This window comes from Neoarius graeffei, chromosome 16 (genome assembly GCF_027579695.1).
Source record: "Neoarius graeffei isolate fNeoGra1 chromosome 16, fNeoGra1.pri, whole genome shotgun sequence".
NCBI classification, from domain to species: Eukaryota; Metazoa; Chordata; class Actinopteri; order Siluriformes; family Ariidae; genus Neoarius; species Neoarius graeffei.
In genome coordinates, this window is record NC_083584.1 from 43,776,633 (window position 1) to 43,798,317 (window position 21,685).

The window sequence follows — 21,685 nt, forward strand, 5'->3', positions numbered from 1 at the left end:
GTTCACTAGTGCCACTCTACAAGGGACCCTCTGCTGTTGGGGGGTGTAGGGGGGCACTGCTGGGGGCTGGGTGTCTGCATCCTCGGATCACTCTCAGACTTGCTTCTTTCTTTTGGTGTTGTTGTTTATGGTTTTTATTATTTGAATTGGAGAAAAGGTAATATGGAAAGTGATGAGAAACCCATGGTAATGTATATTAGAAATGAACAGATTTATTAATTTTATTGTATTTGATTCAAATATGTGAACTATTGTGTGTTTGGTTATAGTGTATTGTATGTTGTAATGTATTGTGTATGTGTATTGTATGCATGTGTATGATTTGTTTGTTTGATGTTGTGATGTGAGATGATTGGACAACAGGAAGAATAGCCTTGTTTATAGCAAGTGCTAATGGTGATTCCGAATAAAAATGAAATGAAATGAAATTTATCTACTTTTAGGACTTGTGTGAAAATCTGATGATGTTTTAGGTCATATTTATGCAGAAATATAGAAAATTCTAAAAGGGTTCACCAACTTTCAACCACCACTGTAGCTAGTTAATGTTGAAGGTTCAACATCAAGTAATGAGTGGTATATTAAGGAAAACCCACTCAACTATGTTATCCATGCTTTGCTAGCTAGTCAGAATGAGAAGACTGTTAGACTGACCTGAAGCATTAAGCAAAACCCAACTTAGTAGACATATGAAGTAAATAGAAGGAAAACAATTGTGAGTGTCCAGCTAACTTTGCAAGCTCAACAGTGGGTATGATTTCTCAACTCAGGAATGTATGTGCGAAACATCCATACTGAGCAACAGAACAGTTTGTATATAACTTATTAATACAGTATTTTGGGAGTGATATTAAACCAGAGTAGCAAGATAACTTGTTTCACGCTAGGAACCTTGTTTCATGCTAGCCATAGAGTTCCATATGGACTCTGAAATGTATAAAATATACACAAAATATCCAGCTGTAGTTAGAAGCTGTTATGCAGATTGTGTCTATGAGATGTATGTGAGGTCTGATATATGCATGAGATGAAAAAAGAAAGAGAATGATGGCTGCAAAAACTCAAGTAGCACCAAAAGATTGCAGCCTTATAAAAGTAGGAAGAAGTGGCCTGTGTCTATGGTACGGTAGCTGACATGCTGCAATGGCTGAGCTAGCTCTATTGGAAGCTTTAGCACATGCGATGCTTAGGAGGTGCTCTTTCGCTGTTTTGTCATAATTTTTGTAATTTTTCTCATGCCATTTTTGCCGTTCAGCTGTCTGTAAATTTGGGGGGGTTATTTGCTTTAGCCTATGAATTCCATCCATCCATCCATTATCTGTAACCTCTTATCCTGTGCAGGGTCGAGGGCAAGCTGGAGCCTATCCTAGCTGACTATGGGTGAGAGGCGGGATACACCCTGGACAAGTCACCAGATGATCGCAGGGCTGACACATAGAGACAAGCAACCATTTACACTTACATTCACACCTACGGTCAATTTAGAGTCACCAATTAGCTTAACCTGCATGTCTTTGGACTGTGGGGGAAACCAGAGCACCCAGAGGAAACCCATGCAGACACGGGGAGAACATGCAAACTCCACACAGAAAGGCCCCCATCGGCCACTGGGCTCAAACCCAGGACCTTCTTGCTGTGGGGTGACAGTGCTAACAAATACACCACTGTGCCCACGCCTATGAATTCAAAAATTTGAATTTTAATTCAGGGTAAACGAGCCTAGATCTAATCAAACTCAATCATGGCCAAATCCCAACATACCACTGAGGTTATGGAGAGGAGCTGGCTTCTTTGTCACATACCATGCCGATGTAAGGTGCTTTGGTATAGGAGCACACCTGTGGGATTTTCTCAGTTATAAGTTGGGGGGTGTTTGATTAGCACTTTTTTCAAATCTTTCAATTCAATTATGATCCACAAGAGGATTTTAATTTAGAATGATGATTCTGAATGCATTAGGTAGCCCAGTTTAGAACCTTTCTCAGTCCAGCCCTGACCTTCTGGCTATATGTTTGACACCCCTGCTCTACATTTTAACTGAACCAGATGAGTAGCAGCTTTCTAACTTGCATTGCACATAATTGTGGTCTAAACCATGTTAGATCATGTTTGCTGCCAGAAAGTTCTGTCTTCAGAGCTAACTTGTTAATGAATATGTTGCTAATTTAGTTTGTGCACATATCTGTTCCTGTAGTCAGTGGGCGAGGGCTGTTTTATTTGTGCGTTTGTTTGTTTTTTATACTAGGTGTTGGATGCATTATGTTTTCAGGTTCTGGGTGTCCATCTGAGATTCTTCATCTCATCTCATTATCTCTAGCCGCTTTATCCTGTTCTACAGGGTCGCAGGCAAGCTGGAGCCTATCCCAGCTGACTACGGGTGAAAGGCGGGGTACACCCTGGACAAGTCGCCAGGTCATCACAGGGCTGACACATACCAGTAGACACAGACAACCATTCACACTCACACCTACGGTCAATTTAGAGTCACCAGTTAACCTAACCTGCATGGCTTTGGACTGTGGGGAAAACCGGAGCACCCGGAGGAAACCCACGCGGACAACATGCAAACTCCACACAGAAAGGCCCTCGCCGGCCATGGGGCTCGAACCCGGACCTTCTTGCTATGAGGCAACAGCGCGAACCACTACACCACCGTGCCACCCCTCTGAGATTCTTGTTAACATGATATCTCAAGAACCAGTGGTTGAATATTTGCAGGATTGATATGTAAATATCACTGTAAAGCTAAGGTCTCACATAGCCGGAATCACTTTGTGGTAGACGCCGGTAGATGACTTTGAGCCTTCCAGGGTGTTAAGGTTTTGCTGGGAATCGAACCCAGGTTGCTGGTGTAGTAATCCAGCAAACCCCCACTAGGCCACCAGGGGAATGACTCAAGTGCAGAGGAGTGAGGCGAAAGTAGAATAGAAAAAACAGCTAATGTACAATGTTCAAAATGTCCAAGGCAAAAAAGTATAATCCAAATGCTCAGAAGATAAACGGGAAAAAATAAAAAATCCAAAAGTTCAAAGTCAAATCAAAAGCCAAAAGTCAGAAAAGAAAAGGCAAAAATGCAAACGCTCAGAAGATCCAGAATGTAAAGTACATAGTCCAAAAGAAAGCAAAATACCAAAAAAACACAAGGGCATAAGCAAGGTACACGGGACAGAGGTTACTAGCCATAAGCAGCACAAAGACTCTGTGACTAGAGGCCAAACTGAGGGAGTATAAATACACAAAATAAATTGAACACAGGTGACGATAATGAGGACTAGGCAGGGCACAAGGCACATGAAAAACAAAAGCACATGGCTGTCAAAAACAAACACAAAACACAGAAGCAGTGGCGGCCTCTAGAGGCCAAAACAAACATGACAAGATAAAAACATAACAGCGGCCTCTAGAGGCCAAGACAGTCCCCAGTCCTAACAGGACCCCCCCCTCAAGGAGCGTCTCCTGACGTTCCCAGGGCGATCCAGATGGGCCGAATGGAAGTCCCGGCAAAGTTCTTTGTCTAACACGTCCCGAGCAGGGACCCAACAGTGCTCCTCAGGGCCATAGCCCTCCCAGTCCACAAGATATTGAAGCCTGCCGCGGACCCAGCGGGAGTCGAGCAGGCGGCACACTGTGAACACAGTCTGACCCTGGAGGATGCGGGGAGGCGGGGGATTCCTAGGGGCAGGGGCATACAAGGACGACAGTACGGGCCGCAACAGGGATACATGGAATGTGGGGTTGATCCTTAGAGTCCAAGGCAACTGGTGCCGGTAGGCGACGGGGTTCACCCTGCGCACAACCTTGAAGGGGCCAACGTAGCGAGGAGCAAGCTTGCGGTTCTCCACCCGCAGTGGAAGGTCCTTGGTGGACAGCCAAACCCACTGCCCAGGGCGGAAAATGTGGGCAGGCCTTCTATGGCGGTTGGCCTGTGTCTGGTTGGCCCTGGAAGTCTGGATGAGGGTCCTCCTGACCTTGTTCCAGGTCTTGCAACACCGTCTCACGTACTGGTTGACCGAGGGCACCCCAGCGTCCTCCTCCTGGTCCGGAATCAGAGGTGGCTGGAACCCGAATTGGCACTGGAACGGCGACAGCTTGGTGGCCGATGACTGCAGGGTGTTGTGGGCATACTCTGTCCATGGCAGCCAGGTGCTCCATGATGTCGGGTTATCCATCACCAGGCCTCGCAGGGTGGTTTCCAGGTCCTGGTTGAGCTTCTCAGTCTGGCCATTGGACTGGGGGTGGAACCCAGAGGAGAGGCTGGCAGTGGCCCCGATGAGTTTGCAGAACCCCCGCCACACTCGGGAGGAGAACTGGGGCCCCCGGTCTGAGACGATGTCCTGTGGGAGACCAAAGACTCGGAAGACATGAGTAAATATTAGTTTGGCAGTTTCGAGAGCAGAAGGGAGCTTGCACAGCGGTATGAAGCGGCAGGCCTTAGAGAATCTGTCGACTATGACCAAAATGACAGTGTTATCTTGAGAGTCTGGAAGGCCCGTGATGAAGTCGACTGCCACATGGGACCAGGGATGCCGGGGAATGGGCAGAGGATGCAGGAGGCCCTGGGGATGCTGTCGTGGGTTCTTGCTTCTGGTGCACACGTCACAGGACAGGACAAATGACCTTACTTCCTTCTCCATGCTTGGCCACCAGAAGCGTCTTTTCAAGAAGTCCAGGGTCCTCCGCGCTCCTGGGTGGGCGGTCAGAGGGGACGAATGACCCCACTGGAGAACCTTGGCCCGGGCTTGACGTGGGACATACAAGAGGCCCGGTGGCCCCGTCCCAGGACCGGGGTCCTTGCGTTGAGCTCCTCGGACGGCCTCCTCAACACCCCAGCAGACAGGGGCCACAATCCAGGACGCAGGGATAATAGGCCCAACTTCACGCTCCCTGTTGGTGGGCGAGAACAGCCTGGAAAGCACGTCAGGTTTGGTGTTCTTAGAGCCTGGGCGGTACGATAGGGTGAAGTCGAATCGACTAAAAAACAAGGCCCACCTAGCCTGTCGTGGATTCAGTCTTTTGGCTTGCTGGAGGTACTCCAGGTTCTTGTGGTCCGTCCAAACCTGGAATGGATGTTGTGCTCCCTCCAGCCAGTGCCTCCACTCCTCAAGGGCCAGTTTAACTGCGAGCAGTTCCCGATCCCCCACATCATACCGGGACTCTGCAGGGCTCAGGCGGTGGGAGAAGTATGCGCAGGGGTGCAACCTTCCATCCAAGTCTTGAGAGAGTACTGCACCGACGCAGCTGTCCGAGGCGTCCACCTCGACGATGAACGGTTGTGAAGTGTCCGGGAGGACCAGAATGGGTGCCGTGCAGAAGCAGTGCTTGAGGTCCTTGAACGCCTTCTCCGCCTGAGGAGACCAGACATAAGATCCACCAGTCTTTTTGGTGAGGTCCGATATGGGCGCTGCTACAGAACCGAAGTTCCTGACAAACTTGCAGTAGAAGTTAGCAAATCCTAAGAACTGCTGAACTTCTCTGACGGACTTGGGAGTGGGCCAGTCCCAGACGGCCAGGGTCTTGGCTGGATCCATCTGGAGTTGTCCTGTCCATACAATAAAACCCAGAAAGGAGACCTCGGGGACGTGAAACTCACACTTCTGGGCCTTAGCGAACAGATTGTTCTGTAGCAGTCTCTGGAGGACCTGGCGGACGTGGTGGTGGTGCTTCTGCAAGGTCTTGGAAAATATTAGGATGTCGTCGAGGTAGACAAATGGCCAAGACAGTCACCAGTCCTAACACAGGGGTCAACCGGCACATGTTCCAGGCCCTTCTGTTGGAATATGTGAGAGCCAGGGAGCTACTCTGACAACCAAGAGGGCATGGCTTCCATCCCCGGAAAGTTTCGTCATGTTGAAAATTGCTGTGGGTCAAGCGCCGGATGAATTGATCTGTCGCAACCATGAAGGCATCCATGAGCATCCTTGAGGCATACATGAGGCTTGCGTGGGCTACCAGGGATTACTATAGCATTCCATCGCAATCATTGAGCTCTAAATGTTCACAGAATAACATTCTGAAGAAAGTGAAAAGTTTGCCTGGGGGCATGGCTTGTTTTGTCTTGCTGTAGCTATGCCGTACTGCATTCGTGAAAACTGTACAGACTGTTGTTATTGTCATAATGTGAAGCTGCCGCCATTGGTTTTACCAGCGTCTTCTGTTGCTACCATCACGGCTACCGTGGCTTCATTTGCATATTTACTCCGCCCAAATTTATGCGATGGATCACCTCCAAAATCTGCTGGTCACGTTAGCCCCAGCCACTGTTCTCACGGATCAACCAGCTATGTGTGAACTTAACATAACCAACAGTTGAACTGACTGGCTTTTGGAACTGATCCAGACAGGCTCAAGGTCACAACAAGGTCAAATGGCTGAAATAGACTTTCTTCAATTGCTTTCTTCTTGTTAAAAGTATAATTTATGGGTGTTTGTGGCATACAAATTAGTAACAAGAAGGACTAGATATGCTCTACTTGTTTAAGAATGAAATCATGTGCCATGCTGGGAGGTGGTAGGTGGTCACTTAACTCCTAGGGATATTGTATCACTCTTATGTGAAACACTGAGATCGACTACAATCTAAATATTCAGAAGGGAATCAGATTAAGTGGGTGAAACCTTAAAGGAGAACTGAAGTCATTTTTAAACTTGCTTTATTTCTAATTAACGTGTTATTCAATTACGTTTTCAGTTTTCGTAACTTTATATTTTGACTTATATTGGCAACTATTGCAATTAAATATTATACTTATCGGCCTATTCGGTTTTTAGCCATGTTGAATTTAGTTCGTTTGGGCCACGGCAGGTGTCACTTATCCACGCGATCTTCACAAGACTTGTGCGAGACTTCAAAACGTGAAGTGTCAGCCAGGTGTCATTGCCGCCATTTTGAAAACTGTTTTCCAAACAAAACATTGCACAAAAACGAGTTTAAATGACGATTACTGCAACTTTCTTCAAACTTTCCTGATTGCTATCAAAACAAACAAAACTTCCGGCTTGATTCCATCAGCGTTCGAAAGAGGGCGTGCGTGTCTTTTGACAACGTTGGCAGATGTTGGTCACTTTGATTTCCGCTGTACGTTTTACTTCTGTCCTACAATGTCTCGCACAGGTCTCAACAAATCTCATTTATGGCCATTGCTTTGACATACTGTATGGACTGATATATTACAGAGCATATTTCAAACACTCATAACTTGCTATAGCAGTGAAAAAATAGCTATCAAAAATGTATTCCTATATTTAATAAAATGAGTTAAATAGAATTTTGATAATAAAAAATTTGCCTTCAGTTCTTCTTTAATGGTCGGGATCACTCACGGTTCTCACAGAGTGATGTTCTCATAGACTGCACAATCAGCAAATGCTGGGGGCCAAGTAATCAAGCCCAGAAACAGGTTGCTAACAGGTTGCAATGAAAAGATTTAAGGAACATGCTCTGGTTATTTTAATCGTGCAGATCTGCTCAGCTTTCTTTAAAGGAATGAATAACTTAAGGGTATTTAGTTTCAACATGTCAGTTATTGGTGTATTCTAAGTACACTGGACTGGATTATCTGTACTGTAATTTGTGCATTGACTAATCAGTAGCAGCACCATCCTGATGCATAACATTATATCCATATTCATATGTAGTATATCATGTATATTCATATTTATATAAATATTCTTTGACAAAATATTGCATTTAGATAGATACGCTATACTGTACAAATGCAGTGATGCAATGTTTCTCCATAAAGCAAAGACTGGATTTCACATTTTTAAGAGCAGGGTCATTATGAAAGATGTTGTTGTGTTCACTAGGGGTTGTAGCTCTCCTCTTAGTACTGGTTTACAGTTTAATAGCAAGTTGTGTCTCATTTTTTGTTGGTTCCCCAGCCTGACGAACTGACAGATGTTCTGGAGATTAGCAATATTGTCTTCACCAGCATGTTTGTTCTTGAGATGATCTTCAAGCTGATGGCCTTTGGCATCTTTGGCTACATCAAAAACCCATATAATATCTTTGATGGGATCATCGTTGTTATAAGGTAAAGTACACTGTGCATTTTATGATACAGCTGTACACCTTTGTGCCATGCTTCACTCAGGGCTCAGACTAATTCTATAATAAAGGCCATATTTTAATTGGACCCACCATGTGCCATCATCCTGCATTTGTATAATTTATGGAATGTGTGTGCTGATCCTGCTGACTAAGTGTATGTATGATGCGTGTCCTTTCTAGCGTATGGGAGATTATCGGACAGGCTGATGGGGGTCTTTCCGTGCTCAGGACTTTTCGTCTCTTGCGTGTGCTCAAGCTGGTGCGCTTTCTGCCAGCTCTGCGGAGACAGCTGGTGGTCCTGATGAAGACAATGGATAATGTGGCCACCTTCTGTATGCTGCTCATGCTCTTCATCTTCACCTTCAGGTGAGAAGAGACCCATTGTCCATTTACACAAATATACATTGAACGAATTGAGTTGCATTAACCAATAAAAGAAGGGCAGATGTCAGCAGTTGTTATATCAGATAATGCATTGAGTTATTCTCTGAAGTTTTTTTTTTTTTTTACAAATAAATGTTCTGATAAGGATGGGATCTTCATAATCTGACATCATGGAAGTGTTATTAATCATAATCATCATGTATCAACAAATCTCAGCTAGTTTCTAAAGTGATTTTTGTATTTAATGTTCCAAAATATGAAAACAGCTTGATTTGCCTCATTATAATGTTTGTTGCTGATAATGAATTTTTATTTCAAATACATAGTATTGAATGCATTCCAGTATTAATGAGCCAAGAATTTTTGGTGATAATTGTGTTGCTTTTTTGGCAAAGTAAATCACAAAGAGGCACTATAAGTTTTATCATAGTTTTGATATTTATTTTGAATTTACAAACATTTTTAGGCTTAACCATGATAGGTTATTTTCTTTAGAAATGGATAACTAGCTACAGTAAATACATTTTTAACCCATTAAATACACAAATATTATCCAAATTTGAACAGTATTTAAATCTCATCTCATCTCTCATCTCATTATCTCTAGCCGCTTTATCCTTCTACAGGGTCGCAGGCAAGCTGGAGCCTATCCCAGCTGACTACGGGCGAAAGGCGGGGTACACCAGGTCATCACAGGGCTGACATATAGACGCAGACAACCATTCACACTCACACCTACAGTCAATTTAGAGTCACCAGTTAATCTAACCTGCATGTCTTTGGACTGTGGGGGAAACCGGAGCACCCGGAGGAAACCCACGTGGACACGGGGAGAACATGCAAACTCCGCACAGAAAGGCCCTCCGGCCACAGGGCTCGAACCCGGACCTTCTTGCTGTGAGGCGACAGTGCTAACCACTACACCACCGTGCCGCCCTTATATACACTCACTTCGATAATTAATTCAGAGGTGCTGAAACTTCAAAATGTCTCATCTTGCCAAGGCCTCTTAACTTCCTGTTAGTGATTATGATTGACTACAGCTGGTAGCGTCTCTGTGCCTTCATAAAAAGGGTTTGTTTACAGTACTCATTGGATTGACCAACACACAGTAAAATGGGAAAGTCCAAGGAGGTCAGTGCAGATTTGAGAAAGAGGATCGCAGATGTACACAACTCAGGAATGTCTCTTAGAGCCATTTCTAAACAACAGCAGATGCCAAGATCAATTCAAACAATTGTATGTAAGTTACTGGGAGGTGTAATCACTTTGCCAAGCCACTTTGCTTCAAGAAAACCCAAACTGTCACCCTCAGCTGAAAGGAACTTGGTTTGGATGGTCAGGAACAACCCAGGAACCACCATGGCACAGCCCTGCCATGAACTGGAAGCTGATGGATCATTGTCTACAGTTCAGTGAGTTTTACATCACCATGGACTAAGAGGCTGCTATCCAAGAAATAACCCCCTGCTCCAAAACTGATAACTTCAAGCTTAATTAAAGTTTGAAGCTGACCACATGGACCAAAAAAAAAAGCCTTCTGGAGGATAGCTGTATGGTCAGATGAGACAAAGATTGTTGGCCACAATGACCACGATGTACAGAAGAACACTGTACCAGCTGGTGGTGGTGGTAGGATCATCATGCTCTGGGGCTGTTTTACAGCCAGTGGAACTGGTTCATTGCACAAAGTGGATGGAATAATGAAGAACGAGGACTACCTCAGAATTCTTCAGCATAACCTCAAACTATTGGAAGCTTGCAACATGACTGGGAGTCACAACAATGAACCCAAACACGCATCAGAGCTGGTTGTGGAGGATAAAGCAGGCTAACATTAAGCTTACAAAACAAGCCCTGACTTCAGCCCTATTGAAAATATATGGACCGTGCTTATCAGTTGAGTTCATGCCAAGAAAAAAAAAACAAATTTAATTGAACTCTACCAATTCTACCATGAAGAGTCATGAAATATCCAACCAGAATTCTGCCAGAAGCTTGTTCATGGTAAACAAAAAATGTTTGGTCAAGGTGAATCTTGCAAAGAGACATTTTACCCAAATATTAGGTGTGCTGTATGTATGTTTTTGACCCAGTATGCATACTTTTGACCCTGTGTTGATTTCAGAAAACTGTGCACTGAATTCTAGTTGTTGTTGTTTTTTAAGACGCATGCTGTACGATCATTCTGCCACAGAAAAAGAACAATTCAGAGAAATCATTGAAAGCCCAAATACTGCCATGGCATTCATGTCACTGTATGTAAACTTCTGACCAAAACTGTAGCTAGCCACACACATAAGTTCATCATTAAGCACATGCTAAAATAAGATGTTTTGCTTGGCACATAGCAGACAGTTGAAGCATTGATTGACATGCAACTTATCTTTGACTGTTTATTAGCCAGAGAAATATACACACAGGAAAAGTAATATGGCTGTGGAGTGCCATGTGACACCTCTTCATGGTTTGCTGGGTAGTGTATATAACATCACCTAGTGTAGAGTGATGCCCATAATGCATTTGGGATGTCAGCTGGTCAATCAGTGAGTAAAGATGCTTCTTCTAGACTTGTCCACTTTGCATGACAGTTCTTGAGCTTGCTCTGTAATGTTCTACAGTATTCTCGGAATGCATCTGTTTGGCTGCAAATTCAGCCTGAAGTTGGAGAATGGAGATACCATCCCAGACAGGAAGAACTTCGACTCTCTGCTGTGGGCCATCGTCACTGTGTTTCAGGTTAGAGTCTCAAATGCACTTTAATTGAGTAATGAATCAAAGGTGAACGTTAAAAAAAAAAAAAGCATGTTATTATTGACACACAGGGTTGCACATATAAATCTCAAGCTATTAAGATGGCTTTAGACCTGTACACAGTCAATTATATGAGAAAGGTGAACTGGCTTTTTGTTTTTCTACCAAGACCCAAATACAAAGGCATCCTGCAAAGGCATTCACAATTCAATCTCTATTCCATTATTGTTTCTGCAACCGCATGGAGGAGAATGGTCATTTAAATTTTAAAATGCCCTGAAATTATGTGCTTTTAGTGTTTGCTGCAACAGCAGAAAGACACGCTGCTGTAGTGCTGAAGCTGCATTATATTGGGCTGCATTGTGCAAATTCAGAGGCATACTTGCTACTGAAGACATTTACTGATCTAGCGTCATGCAGAGAACATTCACAATGCAGCCAAGAACTCCTAAAGACAAATAAAAAGGCAACTGTCTTTGAACTGATTGATTTTTACCTCCACCAAGGAGGTTTTCGGTAGCGTTTGTTTGTTGGTTTGTTGGTTTGTTTGTTGGTTTGTCTGTTAGCAACATTACGGAAAAAGTAATGAACGGATTGCTCTGAAATTTTTTCCAGAGGTGTGACTGGGTACAAGTAACAATCCATTAAATTTTGGTGGTGATCCGGATCACCTTCTGGATCCCGGATTTTTTTTAAAGGATTAATTTTTTCCCCATTGAAATGAATGGGTGCGCGACACAAAAAACAGATTTTTCCTTCTGTAGGCCAAACCGTAAGGTGTAAAGTCATGAAACTTGGTAGACGGATAGAGGAGTGGACCCTGATTGATTTCATCAAGTTTCATGTTGGTACGTCTCATGCTCTAGCGCCACCAACTGATCACATTCTTACATGCGTTCATGCACGTAACTTTTGATCTGTATGTCTGACTTTCATAAGCCTAGGGCCGCTGGAATCGTTGGAGCTAGACGATTCCAACGCACCTTATGACGTCATTCTCCGCCTAATTAGATTTTCCGCCATTTTGAATTTTGTTCAAAATGAAGGTAGAGTGACCCTGGCCGCATGTTTTGTCCGATCATCACGAAACTTGGCACACATGATCTCCAGTCCATGCCTAATGAATGATATTCATTTCGCTCTCATATGTCAAAGCGTTCGCCCGTGGCAGTCAATCAAATTCGATGGCGAAGCCACCAAACAGGAAGTGAGCTCATATCACAGAAATGCTTTGACATATCAAGACCATATTTAGTGGCATGACTTTGGACATCATCCAAACTACCCTCATCAAATATGGTGTCATTTGGCTGCTAGGGGGCGTCACAATTAGCAAAAACATATTTTGGCTCATATCTCAGAAACGCTTTGACATATCAAGACCATATTTGTTGAGATGACTTTCGGCACCAGTTCATGTACCCTCATCAAATTTGGTGTCATTTGGCCACTAGGGGGCGCCACAATGAGCAAAAACGTGTTTTGGGTCATGTCTCTTTACGGATTTAGAATTACATCTAAATTTTCATGTTAGTGATGCTCTGGGATGTCCCTGTAAAGAACCTTGCCAGCCTGTCATCTCCGTATGAGAGTCCGCCTTGTGTCTTGGCCAAACTTTCGTGTGTTGACACAAAACTTGTCATGTGGGCGTGCGGTCGCCTCTCTTGCCGGGTCGCCATGGCGGCGCACCTGAGCAAGCACACTTTCACATTTTCTCCGGAACTGCATTCTAGTTATTACCTCCGCCAAGGAGGTTATGTTTTCGGTACCGTTGGTTTGTTTGTTACCTCCGCCAAGGAGGTTATGTTTTCGGTAGCGTTTGTTTGTTTGTTTGTTTGTTTGTTTGTTTGTTTGTTGGTTGGTTGGTTGGTTGGTTGGTTGGTTGGTTGGTTGGTTTGTCTGTTAGCAACATTACAGAAAAAGTAATGAACGGATTGCTCTGAAATTTTTTCCAGAGGTGTGACTGGGCACAAGTAACAATCCATTAAATTTTGGCAGTGATCCAGATCACCTTCTGGATCCCGGATTTTTTTTAAAGGATTCTTGGCGGAGGTCTGCGCTCTGAGTGCTTTTCTAGTTTTGGTTTGAATTTAGTTTGGTGAGACAATACATTCATTTATGTAGTGGATTTCAGAGAAGATCCTCACTTATACGGACACACACAGACATACACACAAATATATAGCATATAAAGCTACATAAATTCTCTATATAAATATAAAATGGAGTAAGGAGCAACACCAGCTTTTCATCTGTTGTGATTGATTTTTTTTTGTCTCAGTTGCACATTGCAGGCTTGTGTTTTTGTTACAGATACTAACTCAGGAGGATTGGAATGTAGTCCTCTATAATGGAATGGCTTCCACCTCTCCATTGGCTGCACTTTACTTCGTGGCCCTGATGAGCTTCGGGAATTATGTCCTATTTAACCTTCTGGTAGCCATCTTGGTGGAGGGCTTTCAAGCAGAGGTGTGATAACATTCACTGACAACATTTAGCAATGTACTGTGTGTGTGTGTGTGTGTGTGTGTGTGGTAAATACCCAAAGTTAAATGAGCACAATGCATATAAACTATTTGCTGTTCTGACCATTGAACATTTTCTTATATATTAACTCCAGTGTCTGACCATTTGTTGTAACCACAATCAGTGCGTTTACATGCACATAGAGAAAATCGAATTTCTGCCATAGCTCGACTGAAATCGAAGTTCTAAATGCCATGGAAACACCTTAGCTCGGCTGAAATCGAACCGAACTGGATTTCTCGTAATCGAGCTACGCGACCTAGATTATGCGATTGTAGCCGAGCAACTTAGTGCATGTAAACCCTATCGAGCTACGTAGTCAAGCTACTTACTTCAGCACTGCCCCTTCCGGAAGTGATGAGTGACGAGACCACAAGCGGGAAACACAACAGCCTCGGTCGGCATGACAACAGTAGTAATAACGTGCACTTCTGGAGCAATGAGGAGATAGAGTTCATGCTCATTCAGCTTAAGGAGTTGAATATATATATATATATATATATATATATATATATATATATATATATATATATATATATATATAAAATATATCGATGTTGCTGTCCTCGTCGTCGTTGTTCTTGTGAACACGGAACTGATAACTTTGTTTATACTCTTGAATAGCTCTTCTTCATGGCGACAACCAGAAGTGTACCAACACGATGGGGCGTGTAGCACCACCTGTGGCTCGGGTGCACAATGTACCTCACACAATAGCTCGATTTCCTTGTGTGCATGTAGGATTGGATTTCTCTGGCACCCCTGCTGGGACCCTTAGCTCGATTACCGACAGTAGCTCGATTTGGATGTGCATGTAAATGCACTGACTATGCCACCCTGAAATTCATAAATCCACACAAGAAAATAGTAATCGTATTTGAAGGCAATGCAAAACATAAACTTTGTATCTGTCATGTAATAGTAATGTTAAAGAGGTACTGCACACTTCAGTGTGTTTTTTTTAGCTGTAAACTAAATGATATGACTGTACTGTGATGAAACACATCAATGCTGCTGTTAATATTGACAAAATTACCATTTTTATAAGAATAGGCATTTAATGGGTTGAAAATGGTTCAAAGGTATCTTAAAACTATCTGGACATCCCCTGGTTTATATCATCCTGAACCTTGCAAGGCCGATGCTGACATAGGGTCTACTTGTTTTTTTACATCTCTATGTCATGAAAAAGTTCACACCCTCTAATCTGAGGTGGGCAGCCCAACTCCCCCAGCTCCCGCCCTTGAGTGGGAGTCTGTGAAGCCGTACTCATTTTCAAATATATGCAGCACCCAACCCGGCAACACACCTGTGCCCAGTGAGGGCCTAATGAGTAAGAGGGCTTTGTGAGAGCTCAAAAACACCCAGTGTGAATGTGGAGGAGAGAGGTTCATGGACTCTCGTTGCTGAGTGGAACCTGCTGGGCAGAGTATTTGTTGAAAAGCTTATCTGGAATTCTTACCTGAAGGATTTTGTACTGAAATACTTCCCTGTGTTAAGGACGCCTGCTACTGGGCGGCCACCGGGCTAAAAACCTTGATTTATTTTAACCTTTGTATCCTTGCACTGATTGAAGGGTCCCGCTGAGAGCCGGCCAGCCTCTCATGATATCACATATGGTGGAGAATGTGGGCATTTCAATCATCAATAATAGTGCAGGTACGAGGAGGATACTGAACATTTGATTGCTCAAATTTCCCAGCTAGCCATAGGCCCTCTGCATAACAAGATGGAGGAAATTTTGAAGGCCCTTATCACAGGCCAGCAAGCCCAAATGCAGGTGAGCACGGCCCTCCTGGAGGAACAAGTGAAGGCCAACCAACTGAAGGCAGAGGAGTTGCAGCTACAGAAGAAGATGGCTGTTCGGAGCATTGGCCCAATAAAGGCAGGTGATTTTATCTCCAAAATGGGGGTTACAGATGATGTTGAGGCATACTTGCACACCTCTGAAGCCACGGCCACTAGGGAAGGATGGCCCAAGGCACAGTGGGTTGGACTGTTAGCCCCATTTTTAACGGGAGAATCGTTGAACGCTGTCCAAGACCTACCCCCGGACAAGACTACGAACTATGATGCTCTGAAGGCAGAGATCCTCAGCAGACATGGGCCCACCAAGTTCGGTATTGCTCAACGCTTCCACAGCTGGACCTTCCAAGCAGACCAGGCTCCCCGTGCACAGATGCATGAACTTTCCAGAATCGTGAGGAGATGGCTGGAAACTGAGAAAACCACAGCGGCCGCAGTAGTGGAGGCCGTTGTCGTGGATCACTACATTCTAGCCCTGCCATATGAGGTGAAGCGCTTCATCAGCCAACAAGCCCTAGCCACAGCTGAACTGACTGTTGAAGCTGTGGAAAAGTACCAGGCCACAACAGAAATGCTCCGTGCTTCCAGGAAGGACCCCAGGACTGTGCCCCCACTGCTGACAGGGGGAGGCCACCCCAAAAACCCCAAGGGGTCCAGCCCAGCCACAGCAGGACCTGGCTAAGCTCCAGGGGGAGCCAGAAGCCAGCCGGGTCCGGTTAGGATTCCCCATGATGGTGACACCCGACAATGCTTCCGGTGTGGGGGCAGGGGACACATGTCTTGGCAGTGTGGGAAACCGGTGGACGAGCCTATGCCCACTGCAGGGTCCTCCAGCTCACCCTCCGCCCAGCTGTTTGCATCATTCGTCGGGGCTGCAGACGGGCCCCCAGATCGACCCCCCACCTGCCCAGTGACTGTGAATTGCCGGGATGTCGAGGCATTGTTAGATTCGGGTAGTTGGGTCAACTTGGTGCATAAGGACCTGGTGGATCCATCGTGTCTGACCACTGACAAAGTTCTCCCAGTTTCCTGCATCCATGGGGACACCAAAGAGTACCCCACCACTGAACAAAAATGACCACCACCAGGGGGACTATACACACGAGGGTGGGAGTGGTTGATTCCCTCCCTGTTCTGGTTCTGATTGGGCGAGATTGCCCAACATTTCACCTGCTGTGGAGGGAGACCCAGCAGAGGCCAGCCTGGGTACCCTGCAGTCAGAGAGGTAAGACTCATCCTGCAAGTGCGACCCGCACAACCCTGCATCCCCGCTTTTGCCCTTGCCGGGATGACAGGCACCCAGGCTGACACAGAGACTGGCCCGGAGACTGAAGAAGAGAATGGGGCCCCGGAAGGCTCTCCAAGCTCCGACGAGGAAGACGCCCCAGGCATCGAGGAGCTTCCCCCTCTCACAGGCCAGTATGGTACTGCCCAGTTGCAGGATCCCACACTTGCAAATGCCTTAAGAAATGTGCAGGTGCTAGAGGGGGTGCTGTTAGGGGGTAGAGCAGGCCCTACATACCCCCATTTCGCAATTATACAAGGCCTACTGTATCAGGTGGTGAAGAAAAATGACAAAGTGCATGAACAACTCCTTGTACCACAGCCCCACCAGGCGACTGTGCTCAATCTGGCACACACACATCCACTGGGGGCCCACCTAGGTGTTGAGAAGACAAAAGAAAGGATCTTACAGCATTTCTTCTGGCCTGGAGTACACAAGGAAACAGAGAATTACTGTTGTAGTTGCCTGGAATGCCAGAAGGTGGCACCTAAGCCCCCATATCGTAACCTGCTCATCCCCTTACCAATTATTGAAACTCCTTTTGAGAGGATTGGACTGGATATAGTTGGTCCTTTGCCAAAAAGCTCCAGGGGGCATCAGTACATTCTGGTCATCCTGGATTATGCAACCTGGTACCCTGAGGCCATCCCCCTGAGGAAGGCTACCTCCAAACAGATAGCCAAGGAGCTGTTCCTCCTCTCCACCAGTCTGGGGATTCCAAAGGAAATATTGACGGACCAAGGCACTCCATTCATGTCCCGGGTGATGAAAGAACTGTGTGCCCTGTTGAAAATCAAACAGTTGCGAACATCTGTCTACCACCCCCAGACAGACGGGTTGGTCGAACGGTTCAACAGGACTCCGAAGTCCATGCTGAGGAAGGCGACTGAAGAGGATGGGCGGAATTGGGACCAGCTGCTGCCATACCTACTGTTTGCAGTAAGAGAGGTACCCCAATCTTCTACTGGCTTTTCGCCTTTTGAACTATTCCTTTCTTACAGACCCAGAGGGCTGCTGGACATTGCCAAGGAAGCTTGGGAGGAGCAACCCTGCAGACAGCGGACCCTGATCGAGCATGTCGGGGCCATGAAGGAATGAGGGCCGTCTACCCGATAGTGCATGAACACATGGAGACTACTCAATAACAACAGCAGTCCTCCTACAACCGACCTGCCCAGCCGAGAGAGTTTAAGCCGGGGGACAGAGTGCTGGTCCTGGTGCCGACCGTGGAATGTAAGTTCCTGGCAACCTGGCAAGGACCGTATGAGGTCATCAAGCGGGTAGGAGAAGTGAATTATAAGGTGAGACAGCCTGATAAAAGAAAATCTGAGCAAATATATCACGTTAACCTCTTGAAAAAATGGCACGCCAGGGAGGCGTTGTTCAGTTGTTTGCCTCCGACAGAGTCCAAAGAACCCACCAGAGAGGAGGTTCAGGTGGGGCCAGGCCTATCCCCACACCAGCGGCAGATGACCCTAGAGCTGGTGGACCGCAACCGAGACATCTTCTCCTCACTCCCCGGGCACACAGAGGTGGTCCAACACGAGATCCGCACCGTCCTGGGCCAAACAGTGACCCAGCGTCCCTATCGTGTGCCGGAGGCTCGCAAGGTGGCTATCCAGGAGGAGGTGAGAAAGATGCTAGAGCTGGGAGTCATCGAAGAGTCCAAAAGTGCCTGGGCAAGCCCCATCATCCTGGTTCCCAAACCAGACGGGTCGGTGAGATTCTGCAATGATTATTGCAAATTGAATGAGATGTCAGAGTTTGATTCATACCCTATGCCCCGGGTTGATGACTTAGTAGACTCCTTAGGACATGCCCGGTTCTTCACCACTCTGGACCTGACAAAAGGATACTGGCAGGTGCCCCTGACCCCGGCGTCAAAGGAGAAGACGGCCTTTGCCACACCAGAGGGTCTCTACCAGTACACATGGCTCCCATTTGGTCTGCATGGAGCGCCGGCCACGTTCCAGCGCTTAATGGATCGGGTCCTGGCTCCCCACAAGACGTATGCAGCTGCATTTTTAGATGATGTGGTCATTCAAAGTCCGGATTGGGACAGTCATTTACCCCGTGTACAAGCTGTGCTTGATTCCCTCAGAGATGCAGGTCTGACGGCGAACACAAAAAAATGCAGACTGGCCTTCAGTGAAACCAATTACCTGGGGTACACCGTTGGCCAGGGACTAGTCAAGCCCCAGAAGGCGAAGCTGCGGGCCATACAGGACTGGCCGCAACCCCTCACCAAGAAGCAGGTGAGGTCGTTTTTGGGCCTAGCCGGCTACTACCAGCGTTTTATTGCCGATTTTGCCTCCATTGCTGCACCCCTGACAGATCTGACAACCAAACGGCACTCAAGGATGGTGAAGTGGAATCCCGCAGCGGAGGCAGCCTTCATCAACCTGAAGCAGGCCCTCTGTTCCAGTCCGGTTCTGGTGGCACGAGAGTTCATGGTGCAGACAGACGCTTCAGAGGTGGGGCTGGGGGCTGTACTCATACAAGTACATGAAGGTGAGGAACATCCCATCCTATATCTAAGCCGAAAACTACTCCCCAGAGAGAAGAACTATTCAACGGTTGAAAAAGAGTGTCTCGCCATTACCTGGGCCCTGGAATCCCTGCGATATTATCTCCTGGGCCGGCGTTTCACGGTGATCTCTGACCACACCCCTCTGCAGTGGATGGCCAAGAACAAGGAGACAAACAATAGGGTTACCAGATGGTTTTTAAGCTTGCAAGCGTTTAACTTCTCTGTTGTTCACAGGGCTGGCAGGCGCCATGGCAATGCGGACGCCCTGTCCCAGCGAGATGTCCTCTTTGCAACCTTCAGCCCGACGAGGACGTCAGTCCTGAGCAGGGGGATGTGTGATATCCCGAGAGGCTGCATCGTCGAGGGGCGCTATGTCACACGCAGATGGCTCCAACTTCTGGCAGCTATAACTCCATCTGGTGGTGGAGTTGGGAACTTCACCCTCAGCACCCAACCCAGCAACACACCTGTGGCCAATGAGGGCCTAATGAGTAAGAGGGCTTTGTGAGAGCTCAAAAACTCCCAGTGTGAATGTGGAGGAGAGAGGTTCATGGACTCTCGTTGCTGAGTGGAACCTGCTGGGCGGAGTATTTGTTGAAAAGCTTATCTGGAATTCTTACCTGAAGGATTTTGCACTGAAATGCTTCCCTGTGTTACGGACGCCTGCTATTGGGCGGCCACCGGGCTAAAAACCTTGATTTATTTTAACCTTTGTGTCCTTGCACTGATCGAAGGGTCCCGCCTAGAGCCAGCCAGCCTCTCGTGATATCACAGTGTGAAAAATGTAACTACTATTAGGATCTTCAACTGATAATTTTAGGCTTATAGACAAGTTCTTGTTTAAAAGGGGATCATATGTGTAAAAAAAAAACACTGGTAGGCATAAACTATACTAGTACACAAGTCATTTCAATATTCATAATGTGCTGCATAAGGAAAACAAATTATGCACCTGAATAGCAAAACTCTCAAAATGTCCTTTTGCAATGTACAGTACTGTGCAAAAGTCTTAGGCCCCCTATTTTTTATTTTTTTTTGCATGCAAACTTTGTTATAGATTTCTGTTTTATGACTTCTACATTATCGAGTCAGTACAAAAACATTTTAGAGCTCCAAACATTCATTTTCCAGCACAAAATTAAAAGTAGACGGCCTTTCGGTTTCATAAAATTGGTGAAATTTCGTTCCCTCTGAAATTTGGTCATTGTGATACATGTTTATTTCTGTAATATCTTTAAAAAAGAACCTAGGCCATTCTGTGGCTGGGAAGTTATTTAATTTGAGAGGATTCCCGAACAAATAATGTGCATGAAATCGCTCCCTTCGCGCAGACAGAGGAAGTTTGTATGCGCGTGCGCAGGTTTACCTTTGACTGCACTGACAGTTCCATCATTCTGTCACTAAACAAACAGCTGATCACATCGAGGTGCTCGCTGACCGCCGATTATTTATTAGTTTGGTCCTGTGTTTACTTTCCTTCACAACATAACTTCTTTTCTTCTCACTTTCCGTTACTGTAGTCGGTCTTTCACATTTCATTCGCACACTCACATCCTCCATTTTTCTCTCCTGTTTCAAATTAGTTTCCCACAATGCCTTGCATGAACGTGGAAAGCCCACCACATGATGCATGACGTAGTATTTTGTATTGCATCACGGTGAAGCAGGAAAAAATAGCAGAGAATTTAGGGCTATGTGGCACTAAATTCATTAATTGTTCTATTAAAAAAAAACTAATAAAATTGGAAATCTGTGATTCGAATTCAGTAGCTTTTGGTCCACTAAACAACAGTAACTGGGTGTAAGGGACAATTCTTTTATGACTTAAACTTGAAAAATCTAAAAGTCAGTCTACCCTTAAATGTTACAGAAAAAAAATGTTGGCGTCTGAACAGCATATTACATAAGAGTGCACTTTTCAGATTAAAAAAGAAATCATAATGAAGGCTGCTGGGTTTTGGTGCAAAATTAAGAAGCGAGTGTGACAGTCAAAGCGTCCAGAAGAACTGTGGGTGGTTCTGCAAGATGCTCAGTAAAACCTACAGATCATTTCCTTATAAAACTGCACTTATTGTACCTGAGACTACTTTTTTTTTTAAAGCAAAGGGTCGTCTCACACCAAATATTGACTTTGTTTCATTTATTACGTCTTACTGCTGCTTATAGTGTTTTTTTTTTAATGTTGAAACATTTCATTTCATTATTTTTAAGTCATTTTTGGTCTATAGCATTTCTTTATATGCGCCAAAGACTTTTGCACAGGACTGTATGTATTGATGTATCTTTTAATGTTAGTCATCAACTCTAAATATGGCCCAATAAAAACACTGAATAATTTATGTAGATTTTC

The 21,685-nt window shown here is 45.4% G+C and overlaps 1 protein-coding gene across 1 annotated transcript in view; it reads left to right on the forward strand.

Moving 5' to 3' along the window:
* cacna1ha (calcium channel, voltage-dependent, T type, alpha 1H subunit a) overlaps window positions 1-21,685 on the forward strand; it is a 120,060-nt gene that overhangs the window by 64,520 nt on the left and 33,855 nt on the right. Inside the window, exons 9-12 of the mRNA XM_060943017.1 lie at window positions 7,882-8,033; window positions 8,231-8,416; window positions 11,056-11,173; window positions 13,502-13,657. Of these exons, the coding sequence (XP_060799000.1) occupies window positions 7,882-8,033; window positions 8,231-8,416; window positions 11,056-11,173; window positions 13,502-13,657 (612 nt within the window). The remainder of the gene's footprint in view (window positions 1-7,881; window positions 8,034-8,230; window positions 8,417-11,055; window positions 11,174-13,501; window positions 13,658-21,685) is intronic.